This window comes from Oryzias latipes, chromosome 14 (genome assembly GCF_002234675.1).
Source record: "Oryzias latipes chromosome 14, ASM223467v1".
Taxonomy (NCBI): Eukaryota; Metazoa; Chordata; class Actinopteri; order Beloniformes; family Adrianichthyidae; genus Oryzias; species Oryzias latipes.
Window position 1 is genome coordinate 17,353,839 of NC_019872.2, and position 24,886 is coordinate 17,378,724.

The following is a 24,886-nucleotide window of genomic DNA, read 5'->3' on the forward strand; positions in this document are numbered from 1 at the left end:
GGTTTGGAGAGCATTGCTTGAGTGATGCAACGCACATGTAATTCAGTCATCTGAATTATGTATGTGCACTTAAAATAGATATTGCACGGTTCACAGGCTATTAAACAGAGCTGCAGTGATACGCAGCTCAGTGACATTTTGGAAAAGATTTTTCTAAGCATACGACTTATTATAATTATTTATTGAAAAACAAACCTCTGTTAAATTTGTTTGTGTAAATTCTCAAAAGATCAGAAATTTCTGTCACATTTATTCCATCAGTTTAGCTGTAAAGACGCCACTTAAACAAACAGATAAGCAATTATTGCATCTAAAGACTTTTTACTTGCTTTTATGTGCTTTCATTGAATACATAATGAAAGAAGCAGTTTACATAATTACAGTTCTTACTTTAGGTGCACAACAGTTTGTCAACTGGCAAAAGAGTTTCTTTTAAGTAATAATAGTGAAGCAATTACTGTTAAAGTTTCAAAAAATCTATTTCTATGGAGAGCATAAGCTTATCATAAGTGTAGGTGTTGTAGGTAGTTTAAAAAAAATCTATTTTCAAAGATGAGCCTTTCTAAGCAGAAATTGCACTTTAACAACATAAGTCATTGGTTTTAATGTGAATGTCTTGAATCTGCAGGAGCTAACTATTCAAAGTAAAATAATATTCATAAAATATATAAAATACCAGTTTTTACAATGGGTGGTTCATTGATTTTTGTGCCGTCTCAGTGAATTCATCTGCACTTGATCCTTTTTACTTACCACTAGAGGGCAGCAACAGTCTCTAATTCCTCAAATTAAGCAATGGTTTGAAATCCACATGCTTTTCCTGTGATTGCAGTTCTGTCACCACAAATGTCATCTAAAAACAAAGATCACATAAATATGAGTATTTCTTTTAAGTAAGCTTTTATTTAAAGATATTTTTAACTTTAAAAGTCCATATTTGTTTGACTTGCAGACCCAATTCCTTTATGTTTTTGAAAAATTCGAGTATTTTCGGTACCACGTGCAGTTTACATGATTACTTTTTTTAGATTTCTGTTTCTGTTGTGACCCATTTATCTTTATAATACATTGGAAAAAAAACTAATTTCAGTGCTAAATCTCCATGAGTCTTTTATCCAGACTTAAGAGACAAATGTATTGTGGATTAAAACGTATCTGTTTTTTTTAATTTATTTGATTAAAAGAAAAAAAGTTTCACTCAGGTATTAAAAAATAATTGACTGTCACTGTAGGTTGTCTGCAATTTTTTTTAATTTAACTTAAAATCTGTACAAAACTATTTTAAGGCTTTTTGACAGGGTCGCCCTTAGTTTTCTTCATGTCTGTGAAGCATTACTGCACTGTTGGAAACAGGATTGTCACAGTGTACCTGGACTTTGTTGGCACAAGGTGTAATGGGGGTTTTCATGCATGTGTCTCAGCTGGCAGGAAACAATTTGCGCGTCACGAGTGGGCCCAGAAGGCAGCCTACCTGCTGGGCTGCACCCTGGAGGAGCTTTCCTCCTCCATCTTCAAGCACCAGGCCAAGGGCACCCTGCCCAGATCCAGCACCATCCGCCAGGCTGCTGACGAAAATGGCTCAGCAGATGCAGGTACTCGACAGACCGCACTCTGCTGTCATTTCTCAAAGCCCCCTGCCCTGATATGTTCTCTGTTTGTCACCCTCATTCTGTTTCCCCTCATCCACATGCATACACCTCTACTCATCACCTTAAGGAAATTACATGCATGGGAGAAGTTAAAGCTTATCTTAGTAATGAATGCCACTGCTCTACAATGGCTATTGACAAATGAGCACACACGCTATGTCGGGACAAGCAAATTTGGATCCCCTCTTCGTTCATCGTCCTTCAAGTAATAATTGCCTCACATTGATTTTTCACATATTCAGGCGCTCTCTGACTCTCAGGCTGCAACAGACATTGAAGGGCATCAGGATACAGTGAAAAGACTACCAGCAGGGACAGACAGCAACGACCTCTGCCTCACCTTCCCCGTATCTCCATTCACACCCACTGTCCGACATGTGTGTGCACCTTTCCTGTAATAAGCAAATGCCACTACTGCAGTTTCAGTTTCACACCACCCTCATCATTTCCTATTCAGCCAGTTTTTTTTTTCTGTTATTTGACAACAGAGTCACTGTGAATGTGAAGTTATTGATTTGTCCTTTGTGGGTGCTTTCTACTGCCAGGATCCAAAGCTACAGCCTTGGAGTGTTTGGAAGCCATGGCATGTGGACTCTACTCTGAACTCTTCACTCTTATCATATCTTTGATAAACCGGTTAGTACTAAGCTGAAATGTAATATTTACTTTTACATAAAGATGTTCCTTTTTTTTTAACTTTTTTTTTCTGCATATATTTTAAAATAAAATATTTTCTATTAAAGTCCCTACACAATCATTTTTTGATGTATTTTAAAAGCAATTGTCTTTTAATTATGATTATGCTATTTTTAACCATAATAGGAAAAAAAACGGTGTGTTTTATAGAGAATAGTTTCTGTAGGACAGCAGTAGTTGATTAGAAATTTACTTCTGTATTGTGGGCGTTAGTGCAAAGTAAGCCTGCCCCTACTTCCCGTTATCCATCTGTTTACACACTTTCCCACTAGCTTACAACCCCTCACACCCCCAACATAACATTACCAGTGCAACAAAAATGGGGAGCAATATTGGAGCTATCAAGCCGTAGAGTTTTGATCCAGATGCCAGCTCAGACGAGGAAAATGAAGACGTATATGAATTTATTTGTCTAAAAGTGCTTCCATCGGATTGTTGTGGAGGAGGGAGCTTTATCTGGAGTTTGTAGCACCCACATCACTGCTGCAAGCTTTTTCAAATGACATTTTTGACTTGAATAAAAAATCTGAAACGCAATTTTAAACTTAATTTTCTTTATAAATGTCCTCCATTGTGAGAAAAATGCCACAAGAACATGTTAAAAACACCAAAAACACAATTTTTACTGGCATGGGTCTTTAAAGACATTAGTTAATATATTGGTAATGGATTATTGGATGTGAGGTTAAAGTTGGTGCACAAATGAATAAGCTAGTTTAAAGCCGAGGGGTTTTGCAGGCAGTTTAATCAATAAAAGATGCTTGTCATTTTGTGTGGCGGTTAAGCGCACATGTCTTTTTGTTCCATGTGCTTTAAGGGCCTTGAAATCTAGCCAGCACTCCCTGTGCTCTCTGCTGATTGTGGACACGCCGGGCTTTCAAAACCCCAGGCTGGCAAAGCGCGAGTGTGGCTCAACCTTTGAAGACCTATGCCACAACTACACCCAGGAACGCCTGCAGTCTCTTTTTTACCAGCGTACCTTTGTTCAGGAATTGGAAAGGTACAAAGAGGTAAAGCGTATACTCTGTGCACACATACATCCCCACTTTTCCACCTTGTTTCTGTCTTCCTCCCACCTTTTTCTCTCGCTCCCTTTTGTCTACAGCTCTCTCTCAGATATATCAACTCCAATAGTGTGTGTTCACGCATCAGATAAGCTATCCGTCCCACCTGTCACAAGCTGTGACAAGCCAAAGTGGTTCATGTGTTATATCTTCTCATTAGCGATGCTAGTCTTCACCTCTTCTGTCGAGATCAAAGTGAAGTCACTCACAGCTGCCTTTGAGAGACACGCCCAGCTGCACAGCCGTGGTGTTGCTCCCTGATGAAGGAACTATTCTTTTAAGCTCCTCCTTTGAGCTCTCTCCATCATGTCTTAATAGCAGGGCAGACTCATTTCCACGGATTTATTGAAGGACAAATACAGGGCATATCATATTTATTCTTTCCTTCAGTTAGTTCTTTAATCACTGAAAAACTTTTCTCTTCTGATAACGCCCCAAATTTAGCTGGAAATCTTAATCATTTCACTTTAAATACTCCAATCGAGAATCCTGTGACTTTCCTCCTATGTTCCCGCCCCCGTCCTTTGCCTGGGATGAAGGGAATTTGAGTGAAATGAAGCAGCGCATAAATTTGTGCAGTGCAATTCTCTCCCGTCGGTGCATGTTGAAAGTATGAGGAGCTGTGGAGCTGTCATGGTAAAGTGGGCCAAACCAGTTTAAAACGGCAAACAATAACAGTGACAGGAAAATCAAACTTTTGACTTGAGCATCAGACGGATGCTTTCTAATTTGGGTTTAAATGTTGTGGATTGCTGAAGCAGTTGGGAAGATGTTTTTGTGTTCTCACTGTGCACTGACTGTAATAACAGACATCATTTTAGACCACTCCATCAGCATCTGCTATAGCAACATTATTAGCATTTTGAGCCATTTCTAGTGTAGCTTGCACTTTGTCTGCAAATGCGCCTCATGCCCGCTCCAGTGAAGGCAATTTAGTATATCTATTTCCACCTCCTTTCAGAAATGTTATCATCTGCAACAGTAAATTAATGTGTGAGCATTTCCATTTACCTACAGGGAAGTGGTTTTGCTAAGTGCTTTTAAGTTATGTTATCATATTAGATATGTTGTGACTTTTAATTTCAATAACTCCAATATAGATTTTGTTATAAATAGATCTATAAATCTCTTTTATACCATGGTCCGGGTGAATACTCAATTCTGATTGGCTGCTGGCTGTGCATTAAAAAGTGATATACCACAGTGATATACCACCCCTGAAAAAGTAGTTCCGGTCACATAGCATAAATGTTCTGTATCACTGCGTTGGCTTCTCTTAGACAAACTTTAGCTACATTATGTGGACAAAAACAACCGGTAAGAGGTGAACTTTTTCTCTGAACTGATGCTTTATTTAACACATGGGGACGATCGGCATATATATATCGCTTTATATTGCAGGATCTTGACTGCAGCGGTGGTGCAGCGCCTTGTCATGTCACCGTGACAACGCGCCGCACCACGTAACAAACAGTCTGATTTCGTGAAAAAAACGATCCAAATCGGGAAAAAGAACAAGAATTAAGGATAAGTTAAAGATGGTTAATATTGATTTCTTTTGTAAGTGACCATGGTATAAGCGGGTTAATGGCCTTCGAAGTGTGCATTATCACTTTTTAACGCACTGAACTCCTCAGACGGTTCAGGCTTCCACGGCGTGTGTTAAAAGTGATAATGCACAATCCGTCGGTCATTAACCCTTACTAAGCTCATAGGACAACTACATTACACCTTTAAATTATGTTTATTTAAACTAAATAGTTTATTTAAAGTCCCTTTCAGATAATCTTTTAATCTATTATCAAAGCATCATTTTCAAGGACATAGTTTCTGCAGAGCGGCAGTCATTCATTAGAAATTGAGTTGTGGAGTTGGAATGGAGTAACCCCGTCCCCTTCTCTGTTTACACGCTTTCCAGCTGGCTTACAGCTCCTTACAACCCCATCCTAATATTACCGGTGCAACAAAATGGTGAGCAGTATTGGAGCTATCCAGCCGTACAATTTGGAGCCAGACGGCAGCTCAGACGAGGAAAACTATGACATACAAGGATCTATTTGTCTACAAGTCGATTCAGAGAGGAGCAGAGAGCTTCTTTTACAATTGGCATTTTTTCGTCTGCTCTTGATTCACGATAAGAATAAAGAAATACTCAGACAGGCAATTGTAAACTTAACCACCTTTGTAAATTTCTCCGTCATTAAAAAATGCCACAAGAACATGTTATAAACACCAAAATCACAATTTTCATTGGAATGGGCCTTTAAATGTGTTTTTGTTAGTTCAGCAGTTTTGGAACCCAAAGTAGTTTTGATACAGATTTTAAAATCATTTTGAAAGAAACAAAATGAACAGGTTTCTTGAAATGTGTTTTGACTCATAGGCTGTTGTGCATTTCCAGACTCGGATATCGATATTAACATTTTCAGAGGCAGGGTCATATGCAGGCCACGTGTCAGGGGGTTTGTGGCTGCACAGGAGCGAGGCAGTGTTTATATTCTCCAACCCTGCAGACTTTGTTCTCCCTTGACAATATAACCCAAAAAAATAAAGATATTTATAAAAAAAACAATGCAGTTCCTCCTTTAACAGACACAAATAGGTAGAAACTGATTAAACTTCAGATACATTTTTTTATTTCTCTAGCTGTAAATGCCCCGATGGGACACATGTTTACATCTTCTCATTGCATTCCACTGCACTGCTTGAAAAGCTGTTTCTTTTTGATTTAGCTTTCTGATTCATGAATATCAGTTTTCTTGACTGAATTTATCCATCCATGTCCAAAGACTGATTTTAACCCCTATTTTGTTCTGCATTGCCTTCTGTAATTCACACCAATTTCTGAACTCTTTCAATTTACATTCTTTAAAAAAAGCTGAGGATTTTTTTTCTCTCTCCAAAAACACCACCGCTTAAATCTCTTATGAAAATCCTGATTTTTTAGAACTCAGAGAATCTGCTTTTCTGTCCTTGTTCAGGAAAATATTGAGCTTTCCTTGGATGAAACAGAACCCAGCACCTCTCATTCAGTTACAGTGGTAGACCAACCCTCCAGCCAAACTCTGGTAAGTTTACTCTTTAAATTATTGTTTTTCCATTCTCTTCAGCTTTGTCTTGGCACTGCTTCTTAAATTTAAATGCACAGTTTTCTATACAAAAGTACCTGCCTCTGAATGTAAAAACACTCTCGAAGTCACCTTTTTTGCATCATGTGTTTACGCACAATCTCTGTATGTTCTTACTGTTAAGAAATGAAAAATATTTTTGAAAAGTTCTCCTTATGCTACCTAGTATTGATTTGGCAGAAACTAGAGAGAGAAGTGAGGTGCAAAAGAAGAAAGGTCAGAGTCGACTTTTAGAAAAAAGCAAAGGGTTGGCCTTTATAGCCTGTGATGTGCTCCGTGGAAACAGAAATGGCAGTTTAAAGAACCATAGATCATATTGCTGTTTCTCCAGCGTGTTGAGTTTGAGTGCTTGGCTGTTCAAGGGTTGTTTGGATAGGAATATCACCTAAAAAAAAGGAAAAAGACATCTTTAGGATCCCCCACTATATCGCTTTAAGTGAAAAAGCATTTTGATCAAAGATTACTTACTTTCCAAATTGTTTTCATTTTTGTCAGATGTCAGTTATCGTGGGAAACCTTAATGTTCCGTTCATTGCAAAGCCTGTGGTTGTCATATGTCTCCTCTAAACTGATCCGCTGTCTTGTATTCACAGTCAGTGTTGTGTGCTCTGCTGATAAGGACGTCTCCAGTGGAACTTCCAGATAGCCAACATAACTGGCTGCTAAACCAGGCTTTGCAGAGTTCCTCTGGGCACTAGCCGTGTTCACCGCTCTGCTCAATCTAAATTATTTAGCCAATTTATACACTTTAGTTTTATGCATGTTGATATTTGTGTATATGCTTTTACATTAGTAAATTTATATTGTATTTTCCTTTGCTTGTTTTATTCAATCTACTGTCTTTGGATAACTCACTGTTTGGATAATAACTTTATTAGCAGCTTTTATTTTTTAATCCTTTCTTGCCTTCCTACTCAGTTTAAGTCTTTTATTTTTTCTGTCACCATATTTATCGTTAAAAAAACCTGCAATGATGCTATTATCGCAGCAGCTACTGGACCAGAAATGCTTTTAAAGAATTAAAATTTCAATTACATTTTCAAACATTACCAGGCTTCCCAAAGCGAACTGGAAATATATATTTTTTCCACCAGCAAAGCAGACAAATTATAGAGGTTTGAAAATACTCCTGACTTATCAGTGCACTCCCATTAAATATGGCATTATATCAGTATCTTTAATGAAGTGTGAATTTGTTTATACATGAGCAGGAATTCTTGTTTTTGCTCTCGTAGTCTTGCGCTCAGACTCAGAGATGCTTGTGTGCAGGTTTGCTCTACTTCCCCTCAAACCTCTGTTTCTGCTCTCTCATATTTTGCTGCTGCCTGTACAAATACTCTCAAGTAGAAGCCCTTCTCTCTGTTCCTGGATTTCAAAATGTCTGCTCTTGAATTTTTGCTTTTTACACTATTTTTCCCCCAAAGTCCTGCCAAATAAAATGCCAACGAAATGACTAAATATGCCACAAATGTCCCAAACTTTTTCAACATTTAGTCATTTTACTTCACAGCATCCTCATTGCATAATTATCTAGCTTCTTTAAGAATTTAGACTTAAAAATATATATGTATTTCCTTAAAATCCAATTCATATAGCATTTTACACTTATTTATAAAATGTGTCCATTTTCCTTTAACTGTTTATGAAACAAAAAAAAACGTCATCAACAAATGTAAATTGATCACTTAATAATGAAAACAGCGGGTTTGGTTAGACGCACATAATTATATACTGTCAGATAAAGGGAAGGAAATTTCCCTGTGTGACAAATATTAATTAGCATATTTCACAAACTATACAGGAAATTAGCATAAATGCATATTTATAGTCTCGAGCATTCTGTTTTAGTTAAGTGTGGAGCTGAAATAAATACAGTTTTATATAATTAGTGAGAGTGATGACTTGTGTGGACCTCACTGCTTCCAGTCTAAGAAACGGTACAACGTTTATACAATACAAAAAGGTTTAAGCATGTAAAGAAATGGGGAACTATTAGGACAAAAGAGTAAGTATTTGCTTTAACTGCTTGACGTTATTCAGGAATTGGGCTTATGTGTATGCATGCGTGTCATTTACAGGTACGTACAGTTCGGACAGATGAGGCGCGGGGTCTGCTGTGGCTCATGGAGGAGGAGGCACTGCAGCCTGGGAGCTCAGAGGAAACTCTGTTAGGACGTCTTTTTAGTTACTATGGTCCAGCCGAGGGTGACAGTAAAGGTAAACATTTAACAATCACCTTGACACAGTAGTGAACACAAAATTATCTTTTAAGAATAATTAATCATCATTTATGTTAAAATTGCATGAGTTTGTTTTGTTTTGATACTTAATTCTGAAAAGTATCACTGATTTATTATGCAGCTTGTTAGAACAAAGGTACTTTCATATTAATTAATAAGTTATTTGACTTTTCTGACCTTTTATTTTATGGTTTTGGGCAAAAAAAAGTTCAAAAGTCTCAAGCTACATTCACACTGGGTGCGCGATGTGTTTGGGATGGTAACCACACTGGACTGCTGCTGCCTGGTAGTAGTGCATGTTATAAGAGGCTTGATGCAAAATGTCAAAGTGGTGCAAATCTTTCTCCAGGCTTTTTCTTTCACAGCTCTATTCTCATATATGAAAGACTTGTCGTATAATTCTTGCCGGGCACAAACCACATTTATTAATTTCTTCTCCAGCATCAATGTTCAAACACCGGGCACTTCCATAAATTAGAACGGTCGTAGAATGCGAGAGTTTTGAACATGGCAGTGTGAAACACACATATTTGTGCGTTTAAATAGACTTTTCATTGAAAGTAGCGGCTTAAATGAGCATTATAGAGGGCAATGTGAACGTAGCTTTCTTTGCCGTGTCTTAAATGATCTTATTCTGTGGTTTTTGTCATGGAGGTCGTACAAAACAAACTTGTCATAGTTGTTCTTTTGCTAAAAAAATGTCATTTTTTAATTGTACACATTGACATTTATTGAAGTTTTGGCTGTTTTTTCTCTCATTACATTTAGCAAGTGATGCTACAGCATGCTTAAAAAAATTGTGTTCTATGCCGTTTGACACCTTTTATCACGTTACTTTATTTTGATTTACATTACTTGATTGGCCTTTGTAGCTACATTTTATGTCAGTTTTGTTAAGAAGGTAGCTGTGTAGCCCATAATACTCTTTTAAACTTGCTCAGACACTACATCAACAGTTTCAACTGTCAATGACAATCACTGCTTTATTTTTCTTACCAGTGGTCACATCTGTTAAACTCCTCATGCCCACCTCCTTAAGTGTTAAAGTGCAGTGTTTATTTTTGTCATCTCTTTTTGAATAACTGTGAGCTCGAGTGTCCAACAGCGAATCCTATATTTCCACCAGGTCACACAGTTCTCCTAAGAAGCGATAAGGAAAATCACTTCCTGCTGGGCCACAGCCATGGAACTGACTGGGTGGAGTATGATGCCCATGGGTGGCTGAACTATGCCAAACACAATCCTGCCACTACAAATGCTGTGAGCCTCTTGCAGGACTCCCAAAAGTAAGTGCCACTCCTACAGATGGAGCCATTTTGGAGGCACGTAAAAACTGTTACTATTTTTAATATTTCGAAAAGCAGCATGTTGAGGTTTCATTTTTTTTAATCTGCAGGAAGATCATTAGCTCATTGTTTATGAGCAGGCCGGGGGGAGCAACAGTGTTGTCGGGCTCCATCGCCGGTCTTGAAGGTGTTTCCCAGCTGTCACTGCGAAGGGCCACTAGCATGAGGAAGACCTTTACTACAGGGGTAGCTGCTATCAAAAAGAAGTCCCTGTGCATCCAAATAAAGCTTCAAGTGGTGAGAGCAAAAAAAAAAAAAAAGAAAAAAAAGGGCCTAAGCATCAAATTATGAATGGCAGTAAATTTGTTTTTGGAATTGGGCCTCACAGAAGTAATTACACGATGCATTCAGTAAAAAATGTTGAGCTAAAGTTGTAGTTGGGCTTCTGCCAAATAAAATATTATTTAAGATGTTGTTAAAGTCCTGTTCTGCAACGGATTTTCCTTCCAGCATCTCTAGCCCCAAAAGTAAATCATTATTTGATGTTTATTTTGAGTTTCTGTGTATAAAAAAAAAAAGGAAAAAAAAAGTGGGTTTTTCTCAGCTAAAAAAACAGGATGCCAGAGGTCTGACAGTACATTGAAATTCACACAGAGTTTCTACTGCGTACAACCTTTACACCCCCCTTAAATGTACGATTTAATATTTATAATGAAATAAAAATAGAACCTACTGGTCATCTGTTATTTGGGAGTTTTAATAAGCGATTCTGATTTAAATGGAACACTATTGCATAACTAAAAATAAAATGATATTTCTTTTGGAAAACAAGCAGAAAACATGGACTATTTGCTTGCTCCAAGGAAAAGAACCTACACCACCCGTTACACTGCGTGTCAATAAATCATTGCAAGGTGCTGCTTTAACTGTTGAATTGCTCCAAGCAGCTTTGTTAACGCTCCACCGTCTTCTCCAGGATGCTCTTCTTGACATGGTGCGGAGGTCCAGGATTCACTTTGTGCATTGCATATTGCCTAAGGTAGATGCTCTAAAGGCTCTTAGCGGATCCCTGTTTAAAGCTGGGGAATCTGAAACTCAACGAGAAACTGGCGACCCGGGCTTGATGCAGCTGGATGTAGCCTTGCTCCGCGCTCAGATACGAGGGTCTAAGCTGCTTGATGCTCTGCGTATCTACAGGCAAGGTGAGGTTGCACCTCTAAGTTACATATTTAGGGAAGGTATAGATATGTATACAAGACCAGGCTGTCCATGTTTACTGGGATAAAGGGGTTGCAGATCGTGATGATGTCCAATTCTATATTCCTCCAGGGTACCCTGATCACATGGTGTTCTCTGAGTTTCGGCGACGCTTTGATGTGCTGGCCCCCCACCTCACCAAGAAGCACGGGAGGAATTACATAGTGAAGGATGAGAAGAGAGTAAGTCAATCTGCAAGCAAGGGGGTAAAATGTAGGGCCCTGCCAGTGTCCAAGCACAGAGAAGATTGATGTTGCGAAGAGGCAACTTCATTACATCTGCCCTGATTTGTCAGCAGCCAGCGGACAGAGAAAAAGACATTTATCAGAGCTATAGCAATAACCTAATCAGTTTCCTTGCCTTCGTGCTCTGGAAGGGTGGTGATCAGATTTGTGGTTAACAATGAGCTTTACACCAATCAAAACTACAAATTACCATTTGTATGGTTCATTTGGTATCTGTGGAATGAGGAGCTGCGGCTAGGATTTTCGTGTGATTTGGACTCTTCGAGGCTAAATGTAAGGCAACAAATGAAGGTGCGAGAGATGTCTTGGGGAAAATGCAGACGAGTAACACAACAATTTAGCTTCACGAGAAAGCTAAAAGACTGGAGCTAGGGGAGAGCATGGATGTTTTCTTCTGTGTACTTGTACTCGGGGGTGAGTTTCTGTGGAAACACTGGCAAACAAAAGCCCCTCAGTATTCATGGCAAACCTCTCCCGGTGTAATCTAGATTTACTCTTTCAGGCTGCAGCCTCAAGTAGAGAGAAAAAAAGGCGAGACAACAATACAACTACAGTATACATGGGATGGTAGACGGACAGGGCGAAGAGAGACTCCTGGCTCCCTAATACACTGCGCGACATTGAATGTTTGTGCTCTAAGTGTCAAAAGGGGGCCAACAGAACCAGGGGGGTCATAAAGAATAGGCCTGGAGCAGGTGGATAATGGGATATGAGTTGTAATTGGTTTTGGGAAGTTCTGAGGACGTATCCTGAGGAGCACGTGAGGGAAAGCCGCATTGTGACGCCAACTTAATAAGTTAGAGAAATTCTTATGCGTACAAAGACGAGCTGTATAGAAATAATAATCAGTGTGTTTGTGTTTAGGCTGTGGAGGAGCTTCTGGAGTCATTGGATTTGGAGAAAAGCAGCTACCACATGGGTCTAAGCAGGGTGAGTAACTACATCATAAAGAAGTAAGTTTTAAAGTGAAAGAGCGAACGGTCGAATCAATGTCAGCTTCCCTCGTCTTCACACTTAAACAACAGAGCGGCAGAATCCTTTTTTTTTTGTCTGAATGACACTTGCTGTCTGGGGAGGTGTGTCTTTCATTCCTCCTGAGCTTCATTGAAGTTCGTTTGCCATTCTTTTCTGGAGAAATGCCAAGACTGGTATTTTCTTTTGGCATTTTAGTCGTTTGGAGCCCCACTGGCATGGCTTAACGGGACAGTGAGGCTGTAATTCCTTTTTTTAATTTTGTGTCATTAGAACAAGTTATGGCCAAGGATGGCCCTCTTTGTTTTTCAGCACGACTCTCACACAGGAGTCAACAGTAAACACTTCTAAGAAACGGAGGGGCCGACCAAGTCTAATCCTGTGAGCTGGAAAGGGTCCATCAGCTTGGACCTAAATCAAAGGAAACAATATTGTGCGAAAAATAAAATCTGCAGCGTCAAAGACCCTTCAAATGCATGCACGGAGGCAGCCTCGCATGGTGCCGTACTTTGAAGTGTGAAATGCACTCAGAAGTAGACAAGCACAGTTGGCCATTCACAACGCATTGCATCGGCGTCATAGCAACCTGTTTCACTTGCATGCCAATTATACCAGCCTCAAATAACCTTCCAGCAATGTATTCATAGCTCTTTGCAGGATAAAATCTGCCATCAGAAAAACAGCTTAGTCTCCCGTGATTTACAAAAGGCTACTGCCTGCATATGATGTTGATATAGAGGAAGTTCTTCTCAAACCCTTGAAGCCATTTAAAACAGAATATTCCCTGATGCCAGTGAATGGACCGCTCCTTCCTTCTTGTTTGCAGGTTTTTCAGCTCAAAAAGCGAAATCATTTCCAGCCTGTACTTTGTTAATGGACTCCGTACAGAGTTGTTATTCATACAGCACTTTGTGGAGTGGCTTTGGTTTTAGATTAACTTCCCAATAGTTTTAGTTTAACAAGCTTTCATACTAGAAATAATATATATTTTTTTAAACATAACCCTAAAGAAAAGTTGTGCTCCGATTTGAATTTGAGTAGCCGTTTTCTCCTGTTTTTTTACTTCTCAGATTAGATGAAAACAAGGCTGATTGTCCTCGATGATAACTTAATCCCAGATTTATCAGTCAGATAAAAGACTCTAGTCTGGGTATTACACAGTTCTTATTGATTTTTGCCTTAGTACATTTTTAACCCACCTCTTTTAACAATGTGGCTATGCTTGAGTTTAAGCAAAGTCTTGTTTTTTTTTCTTGGCTAAAAAAAGATTTAATTGGTCTTTCAGTGAAGTGTTCTTCTGCTAATGTGTACATGTTTCTTGCCCCAGTTGTTCTTCAGAGCTGGCACCTTGGCTAAACTGGAGGAACAGAGGGATGAGCAGACCAAGCGCAATCTAACCCTGTTCCAAGCTGCCTGCAGAGGTTACCTCGCACGGCAAGCCTTCAAGAAGAGAAAGGTACTCAAGACCTTACTCTGACAGAGATGTATGTGCATAATTTAGTATCCTGCTTTTTTGTGCAAAAGACTGTCCTAAAGGGTTTTTGTATTGGACAAATATCACATGGCAGTGGTTGCATTTTTCTTTATACATACTTATACTTAGTAAAAAGTCATAGTTTTGTGACAATTTTGGTCTATCATTTTTTACCTAAGGGCGTTATACGGTCTTTTACGCACTATAGGGCACACTGGATTGTAATGCGCACTGTCAATGAATGGTCAATTTTCAAGCTTGTCATATATAAGGCACATTGAACTATAAGGGGCATTAAGCGAGACAAAAGAGTCAAAGATAAGTCAGTCAGTCAGACTTTATTAACTGCGTTCACAGTAATCCTTACATTTTTTGTGACACTCCACAGGTTAGCCATAATAACATATTAACAATATCTGTAAGTCCCAAACTTGTTTAAAACATGCAAAAACCAACACAGTTGCTCCATGCACATGGTTCCACACTCAACTGAGATGCAAATTTGGTAGAAACGGTGTCCTAGAAAACGACAGGATTTTGAATTTGGTTGAAATGGGATAATCATAATTAAAAGATCACTGTGAGCGCTTATAAAGTAGATCAAAAGATGTTGGAGTGGGATTTTAAGTTATTTAATTAAAGAATATGGAATATAAATCTCCATTTGTTTGGAATGGTAACCTTTAAAGAATAATATGCAGCAAGCAATTTCTTTTTAAAGAAAATTTAAAGGAACATTTTTTTTCTTTACACTGTCTTGTTGTATGTATTTCAGTTTTATTGACTTAAGAAGCTGTTAAAAATCTTACAGAATTCTGCACATCAGCTAAAGATCAGTATATCAAGGACTGATTGGTAGCACCTTATCTAAAATTATTTTCCTAAAACGAGTGACAGCAGAAAGAGAATACTTTTATTTTATTATGTTTAGTTTTATTAGGTCTACATGTGCATTAGGAATAAAAGTCAAGATTGCTTCTGGCATTTGTGAATGTATTTACCCAATACCAAAACCCCTTTCTACAATCTACAAGCTACAAGTTATTTTTTGCTAAAAATAGAAGTATTTAAAAAGGGGTACTAAGTTTAGCACATACCTGCATGCTTCTTATCTTTCACTTTTTACTAGTAAGAACTTTAAATTTGCTCTTCATGCCCATTGTCTCTCTATGATCCACCCAATCCAGTTTTTCCAAGGCAGGGGCATGTCATTTGGATGGCACAGTTTCAGTGTGTGCCCTAAGAATGCAGCCTTATCAAATGTGCTGCTGACTCACTTATCCATTCGCCTCACCACTCTTCCATTTCTCTGCTTGTATTTGTGGCTCCATCTTTCTTGACCTCATACATGTCCACTTGTGATGTATGGAGCCTTGGACTTCTCCATCTCTGTGATTACTATTTAAGTGAATGTGCTGCTTCAGCTGCCTTGTGATGAACCAGCAGAAGCAGAATCAATGTTACTGCTTTCCATCTACTATGACAGTCTGTTAGAGGGAGTAAAAATCATGTTCACTTGTGTGTTATGCTTTGAAATGATTATCATGTCATGTTTACAGATTTGTTTTAAATATGACAGGGCTTCCAGTTTACGACTGTTTTAATTCAACAGTTTAAGATTTAGGTTTAAAACTAGGACTCGATCAATGCGTTTTCTTGGAGTTCAAAGGTCATTATTTAAAACTCTACAGCAGGAAAAGAGCTTAATGTTTTACAATCTTCTGGAACATGAAGAAAATCAGCGGTAAGGAACCATTCGTAATTGCCAAGCAACAGGGCAATTACAAAATCCATTAGCAAAGAAACAAATTTTCCTCCTGCCTCCTTATGCCCCCTATCTCCTGCTAATGTATCTGTAATAGAAAAGATTAGACTTTATTTTATCTCATTTTTATTGATCTGAAACTCAATTTAGGTTGGCAAGGTAACATGTTAAATGCGGTCTCGATTGCGATGACTTCAACTGCAGATTTTATAAAGTCAGCGGTTCAGAGGGTTTTATGAACTGCATTCGTGTTTTTACACATACTTAAGCTTTTTGGTCAAAAATGATCAAACTGGCTCAGTTTAATAAAAGAAAATCAAATTTCATGGTGGGAGAATACATCAAAATACCCACCATATTAAGTATTTTTTATTATTTAAAATTTTGATTATGTTACGTTTTATTATTGAAACAAGGGGTTTGCATTATAGCTCATAAAGTTAAAAGAAAGATTTGCTCAGACCTTCAAGGATGTGAGTCACCAAACAAAAAAAGAAAACAAAATTCAAACACATATTAACTAAATCTATGTCTGGATTTCCAGTGACCTAATCAGTGAATTACTGGATTCCAGGGCTCGACATAGCCATTTGTCCGCTGGCCCGGTCCTGTTTTTCGAGTAGTGCGGACCACAAGACTTTACGTTTCACTTGTCCGCTCGGGCCACTAAAATATCTAACGGTTTATATATTCTTCACCTTTTTCAATAAAGTAAATTTTGCGAAAACGTGTAAATTTACCTCGTCTTCATAATTTAGTTTTTCTGCTAGTCCTGTGTTCAGACTTCAAGGGTTTCTATGGGAAACCTTTGATCACGTCTCCTTCTCTCCCGCCTGCGCGCCGCCCGGCTTTCACTGCCGAGCACCACGCGGCACGCGCTCACTACTTTTTTTTTTCAAACTTTATTGAATGTAACAATTCAATACAAAACAATGTTAAACAGCAACAACGAAGGCACAAGCCAGTGGGTTATTATTACATTTGATTATAAATCCGACACCGTCACTGAAGAGAGACTGAAGCATGTCAGAGATGTGGAAGACATGGCAGGAATAGATAGGAATATGTTGGATGGAGTAGTGGGTATAATTAGTAGTATGGACAGCAAGATATTTAATGAATGCATTGAAGATGAAACTGTATCCACTAAGCTTTAAGATGAATGTCAAAGAATCAAAGGCAACTCCACATACCTGAATCTCAGACTCAAATGCAGTAGAATGTTAAACTACTTAATTTTGTTTTTCTTTACAACACTGTAAGCAGTAAGTATTTCTAGTTAGCTGAATGATCTCAGTTAGACCTGCACAATATGAGGAAAACTCGCAATATGCGATATCAGAGATTAAAATTGCGATAACGATATAATTTGCGGTATATAAACAAACAGCAAAATAACCAAATAACCATTCCCAGTTTAAAAATTATACTCCAAATGACCCACGTTGACATAGGTTACAAACATCTAACATAACAGGGCTCCATCTGATTGGTCAACAATGTGAAGGGCGTCCATCCGATTGGTCAAATGCATTAAGGGATTTATTTGATTCGTTAAATGGTTCAAGCTGCCATTAGATTGTTTTAACACATTTAAGGTTTATGATTTATTGCGATATTTTCCGTTAGAAGCACCATGAAAACTTCTGAACTAGTGTTACCTACTACACTGCAGTGCTCTCTTCAAAACATCTGAAACAGACTAGAGCAGATTTAAATTTGATATGGTCTATTTTCAGTCATTGAAAAGTGTAGAAATAAGTGATGTCACCAGAATGCACCAAATTGCACCATATTAAAAGTTTCCGTGGGGGCATGCCCCCGGACCCCCCTAAAGTTGCAAGCACCTGCGGAGCGGCGGGTCCCGCTATGCGCGGTGTCGGGCCAGTAACTTTCAGGCAGGGCCAGTAAGTTTCAAAAACTACTGGCCCTGTGGGCCAGTGCAAATTTCTGGGCTATGTCAACCCCTGGATTCAGTTTGTTCTTTTATATTTAAGTCTTTTAAAGGTCCAACACCCGACAAAAACAAAGGAAACGAATCAAAAATGAACCCTTTAAGTACTTCTGGACCTCCAAATGGCTCAAATGAAATAGGGAAATATAAATTATTCATCATCACTTTTGTTCTGTAAGATACTAAAGTTTTACTGGAGTCTATCAACATTTTGTTTCCCTAATTATTTCCCTCATGCTTTGAGAATATACACCAGTTTCCCTTCATAAAAGTCTGGGCGCACTTCCCTCTGTGGCATAACAATTTTACAGTGATCAGTCGCTGTTGTTTGTCAGTCTGTACATCTTTGAAGCTGTGTGACATTCAGCCACATATTCAGGGAATCCAGCATGTGTTTCTTCCCTCTCACTGAAGATGGATGCAGCTGTTCAATTTACACGTATCTGCAAAAAAACGATTCTGACAAGTGAGATTATTGCAACAAAATTGGGGCTTCGTAGAATGAAAATTCACTTTATAGTTACAGATAAACCTTTTGTGTGTATATCATTATCACAGCTTGACATTAAACAAAATACTTTACTATCACAGGTAGTTCAGCTAAAAAAATAAACTTTTTTTATGGATAAATGTATGGACAGATTGTTGTTACTGCTCCTTACTGGACTGAATGATTGAAATAAAACTAGGATTCAACTGTGGACGGTGCTTAGGACAGTTCAAGGCCTATTTCAAAATGAAGCTTTAAGAACAATCAAATCAAATCAAATCAACCTTTATTTATATAGCACTTTTACAACAAACTATGTCACTCAAAGTGCTGTGCATAAAATACAGTAATATTTAAGTAACAAGGATTGACATCGGAATTTCCTGTTATTTTTATTTTATAATTAAATCTTTACTTGTTCACAGGAAAACAATTGATAATAAATATTTTAGAATGTCAAATTTTGCATTTCTGCAGGAGTACTGAACAAAAGAAAAAGACAACTAAAATGATTAAGAGCACAGTTTTACATTTTAATTTAAAAAAGTTTCAGTTCAAAAAATATAACGATAAAAAACACCACAGTGAGTGTTTTTTTAAAACAAAAGCAAATGCTGTCGACATTTATTACCTTCAGATTAGAAGATAAAGGAGAAACTATGTAGCTTTGTAGTACATAGTTTCTGCAAAGCGGCATTTGATTATCAGAAATTTGCCTCCGAGTTGGGGACAGAACAGTTGACAAGTTGTAAGTCTTTCCTCATTTCCCATCATCCCGTCATTAACTCTCTCTCCAACAAGCATATAGCCCCTCACAGTCCCAACTTAACACTACCAGTGCAGCAAATAGAGAGCAATATTGGAGCTATCCAGCTGTACACTTTGGAGTCAGCTCAGACGAGGAAAATAAAAACGTACCTGGATCTAGTCGTCTATCAGTGGATGCATCGGAATGTTGTGGAAAAAGGGCAGGGGGGGGGGGGGGGGGTTATGTGGCCTGCCGACTGTTGCACCTACGTCACTACTACAGTCTTTTTCCAAAGGCATTTTTTTGTCTGCTCCTGATTCACAAGAATTAGAATAAGGAAAATACTCAGAAATGCAATTTTAAGCTTAATTTGCTCCTCCATCGTGAGAAAAATGGCCACAAGACCACGTTAAAAACAGGATTTTCATTAGAGTGGGTCAACAATGCATGGAATTTGAAGACAACATAGGCTTGTTAAATCATTATTTATTTAAACAAATTCATTAAAAAAATTCAAATTAAAAGGATGTAAAATCCCAGACAATCAGAAGATAATGAATCTCATGTTTTAAGAAAGCAAATTTTAAATCCGACTTTTTTCCCTTTAATGAACAACATTTTAAAAAAAACAACAGGTAGAGCTTTGCACTCATTTAAAGCTAGTGCATTCCGTAATGTACAGAAAAACTTTTGTTTTGAAAGAAAGATTTACTGCAGCTCAAGACCAAAAATAAAGACTTTGCATTGTAGACAAAGCTTTCAAAAAACTGAATCCAAACTGTCATCCAGATCACTGCAAAGAAGAACAGGCCTGCGATCAGATTACATGAGTTCACTCTGACTCATGAACAAAAGATTTTAGGAATCAAGGACAAATGCTGATTCCTAGCAAACCAACTGTGTAGATTAACATAATCAGAGAAAACAGAATGTGGTTTTTCTATGACTGCATTTCAAACAACAATTCTATTTGCGTCAGCCAATGGAGGAATGAGCTATGTCTGCTTGGTCAACAATCACTGAGGGAGTCGTGTGGCTCAAGTCCACGTCTCAGTTGTTGTGTTTTTTGTGTAAACGATGGGGATGTTTTCTAAAATCCTTCACCAAGTTTCCAAGTCAATTGCACTATATTTTTTCTCTCTAACCCACTGTTGGAGTCTTTTAGAAGTAAAATTGTCCATTTCCAGACAATTCAGTGTTGTTAGCCGGCAGTATCAACATCTTCCAGGGATGCTGCAGGGTTGATTAAAGTCTCAACCGGAGAAGACAAAATGGCACAGCTGTTAATAATACTTGCAAATGATCTAGTCTCACAGTAATTTAAAACAACTAGTCTTACAATTTTAATGTTTTTTAATTAGGATTTTTTTGTCTTCGTGTTGGTTGTCGTTCAGTATATTGGTTATTTCTGAGGTCTTTTATTTTACTCATTCTAGATCAGCCCATTTGAGAAGGCTCTTATTTTGTAGCCTAAAAGTTGAGGTTTATTTTGTACATCCACATTTATTCCTCTGTTAATTTCATTTCCATTTCATGTATTGAAATGTTCTGGCAGGCTTATGCAAGGATGGTGAAGCACTCGTGAACCAAACTCTCATGCTTATACATTTTCATTGGACTGTGAGAGCATGTATGACAGGAGTGTGTCCTTTATGTATCATTTGTTCAAGAGTCAAAGAGACTCATTCACTATGTGATGACCGTGTCTTTATGACTGACTGACTCATTATCATATACCCACTCACACAGCGTGTGGGGAGGGAAGGGCTGCATAATGTTTTTTGCTCATGGACACGTTTGACTGGTGGTGCAGCCTCAGTTATCTTAGGCAATTTCATTGTGAAGTCATGAATTTGGGAGGCTTTAAATCAGCAAGTCTTATTTAGCTTTGCTCAATCCGAGGTTGCACAGAGGTGTTGCACTTTTTTTCTCCTTATGCTTCAGCCAAATATCAGGAAGTTGGTGTAACAATTAAAATCCATACAGCTGGTGTGGCTGGTTGTTTTTGTTTTTTGAGAAAAAGGATGTTCTAATTTTAGTAATTTTCAGGTCAATGTCACCTACATTTTTGCAGTAATTGGAAGCAGGATTAAATGCCATAGATTTCTATTAATTCCCCCTGCATTCTGAATTTAAAATTCAAATTGATGACATCTGCAATGCAAGATTACTTTGCCATATTGCTTCACGTCAGACATTCTTTATTCCCACCTTGGTGGACAAATCCTTCACACAAAGCACAAACCTGTACTTTTTCAGAAATGTTATTTAAAAAAAAAAGATAGCTGCCACACAGTTTTTTACATTCTAATTCAGTCTAAATTATTTTGTTTTGTGTAGGAAAGCTCTCAAAACCTGGTGATTTTCTGGCATTGTGTGTGTATGTTTTTTTTTTTAAAATAAAGCAGCTTTCAAACTAAAGGGTTCGCTTGATCGCAGGCTGTAGCATATTACTTGTTTTGTAAGCAGGGAAACTATTGTTTTGATTTAGTAAATATCACGCATATGTACCATCATTATAAAGATCACCAGAGGTCACACTCACGTAAAATAACATGTGAATATTGCAGTCTCAACAGTTTAAATTTAATGTTGCAGAGATGGGAAAACAAAAACTGCATATTTTTTTATACCTTTAAAAGCTCAATACACTCAATTTATGATGTATACCGTAAAGTAATATTTAATTATGCACTTTTGTATAATTTAAAACAGGAAAAATTGCTGTAAAGTTGGAGACAATAGTCTCACACAGAATACATATAAAAAAACAGAAGTATGTTTATGCATGTGCTATGTTAAATATTACAATAGTAGTGCATAAACTCCACATAAAATCCCTGCTGAGATCCAGAACTTCTCTACATTTGCAGCTTCCCAAACTAGGACAGTAATGTGTGAGTCTGAGGCATTCACCTGGCCTCCAAGCTCCTCAAATGGCAGTCTGAGGGCACCCGAGGGATGAAAACCCAATCTAGCAAACTCCAGCCTAAACCAGCCCAAGTTATCTGCTACAGTCGTCCCAGATGTTCCATACTCCTCTACACTGCAACCAACTGTTTTTGCTGCACAAAAATGAAATTCAGTTAGATATCAAATCTTAATAGGTGGAACGACAAGTGAGGCTAATGCAAACAGGAGTAATTAAAAAATCAGGAAAAGCAGCATAATATTCTTTTTAAGCAAAATAATATTTCTTGAAAAGGAATATTTTGTTGGAACAAAACTCATTTACTTACAGTAAACAGAATGCACTGACAGATGTGATTACTCTACCTGAGAACAGCTACACTGAAACAATCTATTCAATCTGCTTTGAACCACCAGGAAAAATACTCTGATTTGCTGTTTGATCTTCACAGATCTCACCTTTGTGACTAGATTTAGTTATTGCCAAAAAAGACTATTGTACTTGAGCTTAAATGAAAGAAAAAAAAAGGTAGATTGACCATTTAGAATGCTTAAAACAAGCAAAAATTAAATTTGCACTGTTATCATCATTGATATAACTACGGTACCATAAACAAAGAAACTGTCTGTATTTTTTATATAGTCTGTTCTTTTAACTGTTTAAAGTCCAACTCCAATAATCTTATGTTCTATTTCAAAGCGTCCCCAGTGATATTTTAATTATAATTATGCCGTTTTTAGGAGAAATAAAAAAAACCTGTGTTCTAACTGTGCTCTAACTGTGCAGAAGACCTATTTCTGCACAGTTAGAGCAATACATTAGAAATTCACCTGTCATTTGTGGGCAGCACCGTTGGTGTGAAGCAACCCCGCCCCCCTTCCCATTGCCAAGAATTCTCTGTTTACATGCTCTCCCGCTAGCTTACAGCTCGTCACACCCCCAACCTATCATTAACCAATGCAACAAAAATGACGAGCAATGTTGGTTCTATCCAGCCTTACAGTTTTGAACCAGGTTTTAGCCAGCTTCTACAAGGAAAAGAAGACGTACATGGATTTAGTCATCTAGAAGTGGATGCATCAGAATGGAGCAGAGCAGGAAGCTTGTTGCCCATATTTTCTGTGTCACGAATACAATCTTTTCTTCAACAGCTTTTTTTTTACATCTGCTTCTGATTTACAGCGATTAGATTAAGGAAATATTCAGAAATGCAGTTTTAGGCTTACGTTTTTTTTAATATTTGTACTCCATCTTCAGCAAAATGCCACAGGAACATGTTAAATACAACAGAAACACCATTTTCATTGGAGTGGGTCTTTAAATTGAATGGAAGTATGTGATCGTAAGCTTCTGGCCGGGCTTTAGAATACATAAAAGCTTTTATTGGCATAGCAATTTCTCTGCTATGGTAATATTTATTGCTGGTTTTGAATCTTTCAATGATCATCCTATAATGGCACCCACTTGTACCTGTACTCTTACCTTGCTCTGTCGGGTTTTCCCAGGGTGAAAACTTGATTGGGCTCAAGTGCCTTCTACACCGTATCAAGTATCAAATCTTAGCAGGTCCGGTGAATGGTAATTTTCTCTCAGGAATGTTATGAACAAGTACCGGTGGATCCTTTCAGGCACTTGCTGGGTGATGTTGCTGGATGTGACAGGAAGTCACATTTCCCTTTGATTGATATTCTATGGCATGTTAACCTTGTGAAGCTGTGCCAAGTCCGTGTAACAACAAACGACAACATCTACATTTATATGTGTGTGAATGTATGAATATATTTATAATTAGAATAATTTTTTTGTACTCATGTTTACTTTTTCAGCTGTCTGTTCATGGTGACAAACTGACATTTTAAAGTCTGTTATTTTGCCTCAATAGGCACTTACTGTTTTGGTAGCTTTGTCCTTCAGGTTTCCTGCCGATGTTTCTTTCTACCATTTTTTTTTCTTCTTTTTGTTCATTGAATCAGTAAGCAATGCATACCTCGGCTAAAAACAATAGACAAGGGATTCAAGGGACTCTATAGTTGTGCTTTTGAGAGTCCAGTACTATTGTTTCTAGTTGGAAATGCTCTGCATCTGCATTGTACACATTTATTTGTATGTCTAACAGAATTAAACCTAAACAAATATATCAGTGATGTCAGGAATGAAAGGATCCCCGATGATGAATCTGGTCAGACAAAAAGATTCCAAACTGTACCCAGAGATATTGTTCTTCAGCACAGCACTGAGTCTGGTTGAAGAATTCCCACCAGATTTTGAAATTAGTTTCACAAAGGGGGATCACAGATGCATCGTGGGGGTGCTGCAGTCATATATTGCAGAGCACACGCTGACTGGAATGAGCACAGAAACATTTGCTGAATCCAGAGGAGGGGTGTGCAGAGCACCTTCTTTGTCTCGTGCTTCACAATTTAAATTCACATGCCATAGTTGTACAGTTGGCACACCCTCCAACTGTTAACATGAATACCCGAATGTTTATTCACGGTACTCATGAAGCATAATCCTTTGTTTGTTTCCTTTTCTTTTTAGACTAAATGTGACAAGTGATCCCCGTTTAAATCTGCTGTCAGAAAATTGCTCCATTTTGTTGCATGTTAAGGCTTTCACTGTGTGACAAATCCTAATTGGGTATGAAGAGTACCTTCAGGGCAAAATGTACCTGATGCTGCGAATTGTGTTGCTCTAATTGGGTTTCCCCATAATCTGCTGCTGCTGGAGAGCCGGGTGCATAAGCAGCATGGAAATCGTGTAATACTTGGAATTAGCTGCCGACATGTTTGATTTAATTAATCAAAAATTAGCTCCCAGTCTTGGAACGCTCTCTGCAGAAGCTCTCTAGAGGAGGCTGGCAGAACCTGCAATATCTGCTTGCCCATAAACAGGAAATAAAATACAAAACTGTCGATTGCAAATTTATTTTTACAAATGCCATCAATGGTAAGGAATTATTTATCAACAGCAGATGAGTGTTTTATATCATTTGTTTCAGAGATTA

The 24,886-nt window shown here is 37.9% G+C and overlaps 1 protein-coding gene across 12 annotated transcripts in view; it reads left to right on the forward strand.

Moving 5' to 3' along the window:
- The window catches only part of myo18a (myosin XVIIIA), an 80,060-nt gene that overhangs the window by 22,506 nt on the left and 32,668 nt on the right, over positions 1 to 24,886 (forward strand). For all 12 annotated transcript variants that reach the window (XM_020708996.2, XM_004076559.4, XM_011483675.3 and 9 more), the window contains 11 exons: positions 1,422 to 1,592; positions 2,195 to 2,285; positions 3,163 to 3,355; positions 6,391 to 6,477; positions 8,616 to 8,754; positions 9,904 to 10,063; positions 10,174 to 10,360; positions 11,040 to 11,265; positions 11,393 to 11,502; positions 12,430 to 12,495; positions 13,865 to 13,993. In XM_020708996.2, the coding sequence (XP_020564655.1) occupies positions 1,422 to 1,592; positions 2,195 to 2,285; positions 3,163 to 3,355; positions 6,391 to 6,477; positions 8,616 to 8,754; positions 9,904 to 10,063; positions 10,174 to 10,360; positions 11,040 to 11,265; positions 11,393 to 11,502; positions 12,430 to 12,495; positions 13,865 to 13,993 (1,559 nt within the window). The remainder of the gene's footprint in view (positions 1 to 1,421; positions 1,593 to 2,194; positions 2,286 to 3,162; positions 3,356 to 6,390; positions 6,478 to 8,615; positions 8,755 to 9,903; positions 10,064 to 10,173; positions 10,361 to 11,039; positions 11,266 to 11,392; positions 11,503 to 12,429; positions 12,496 to 13,864; positions 13,994 to 24,886) is intronic.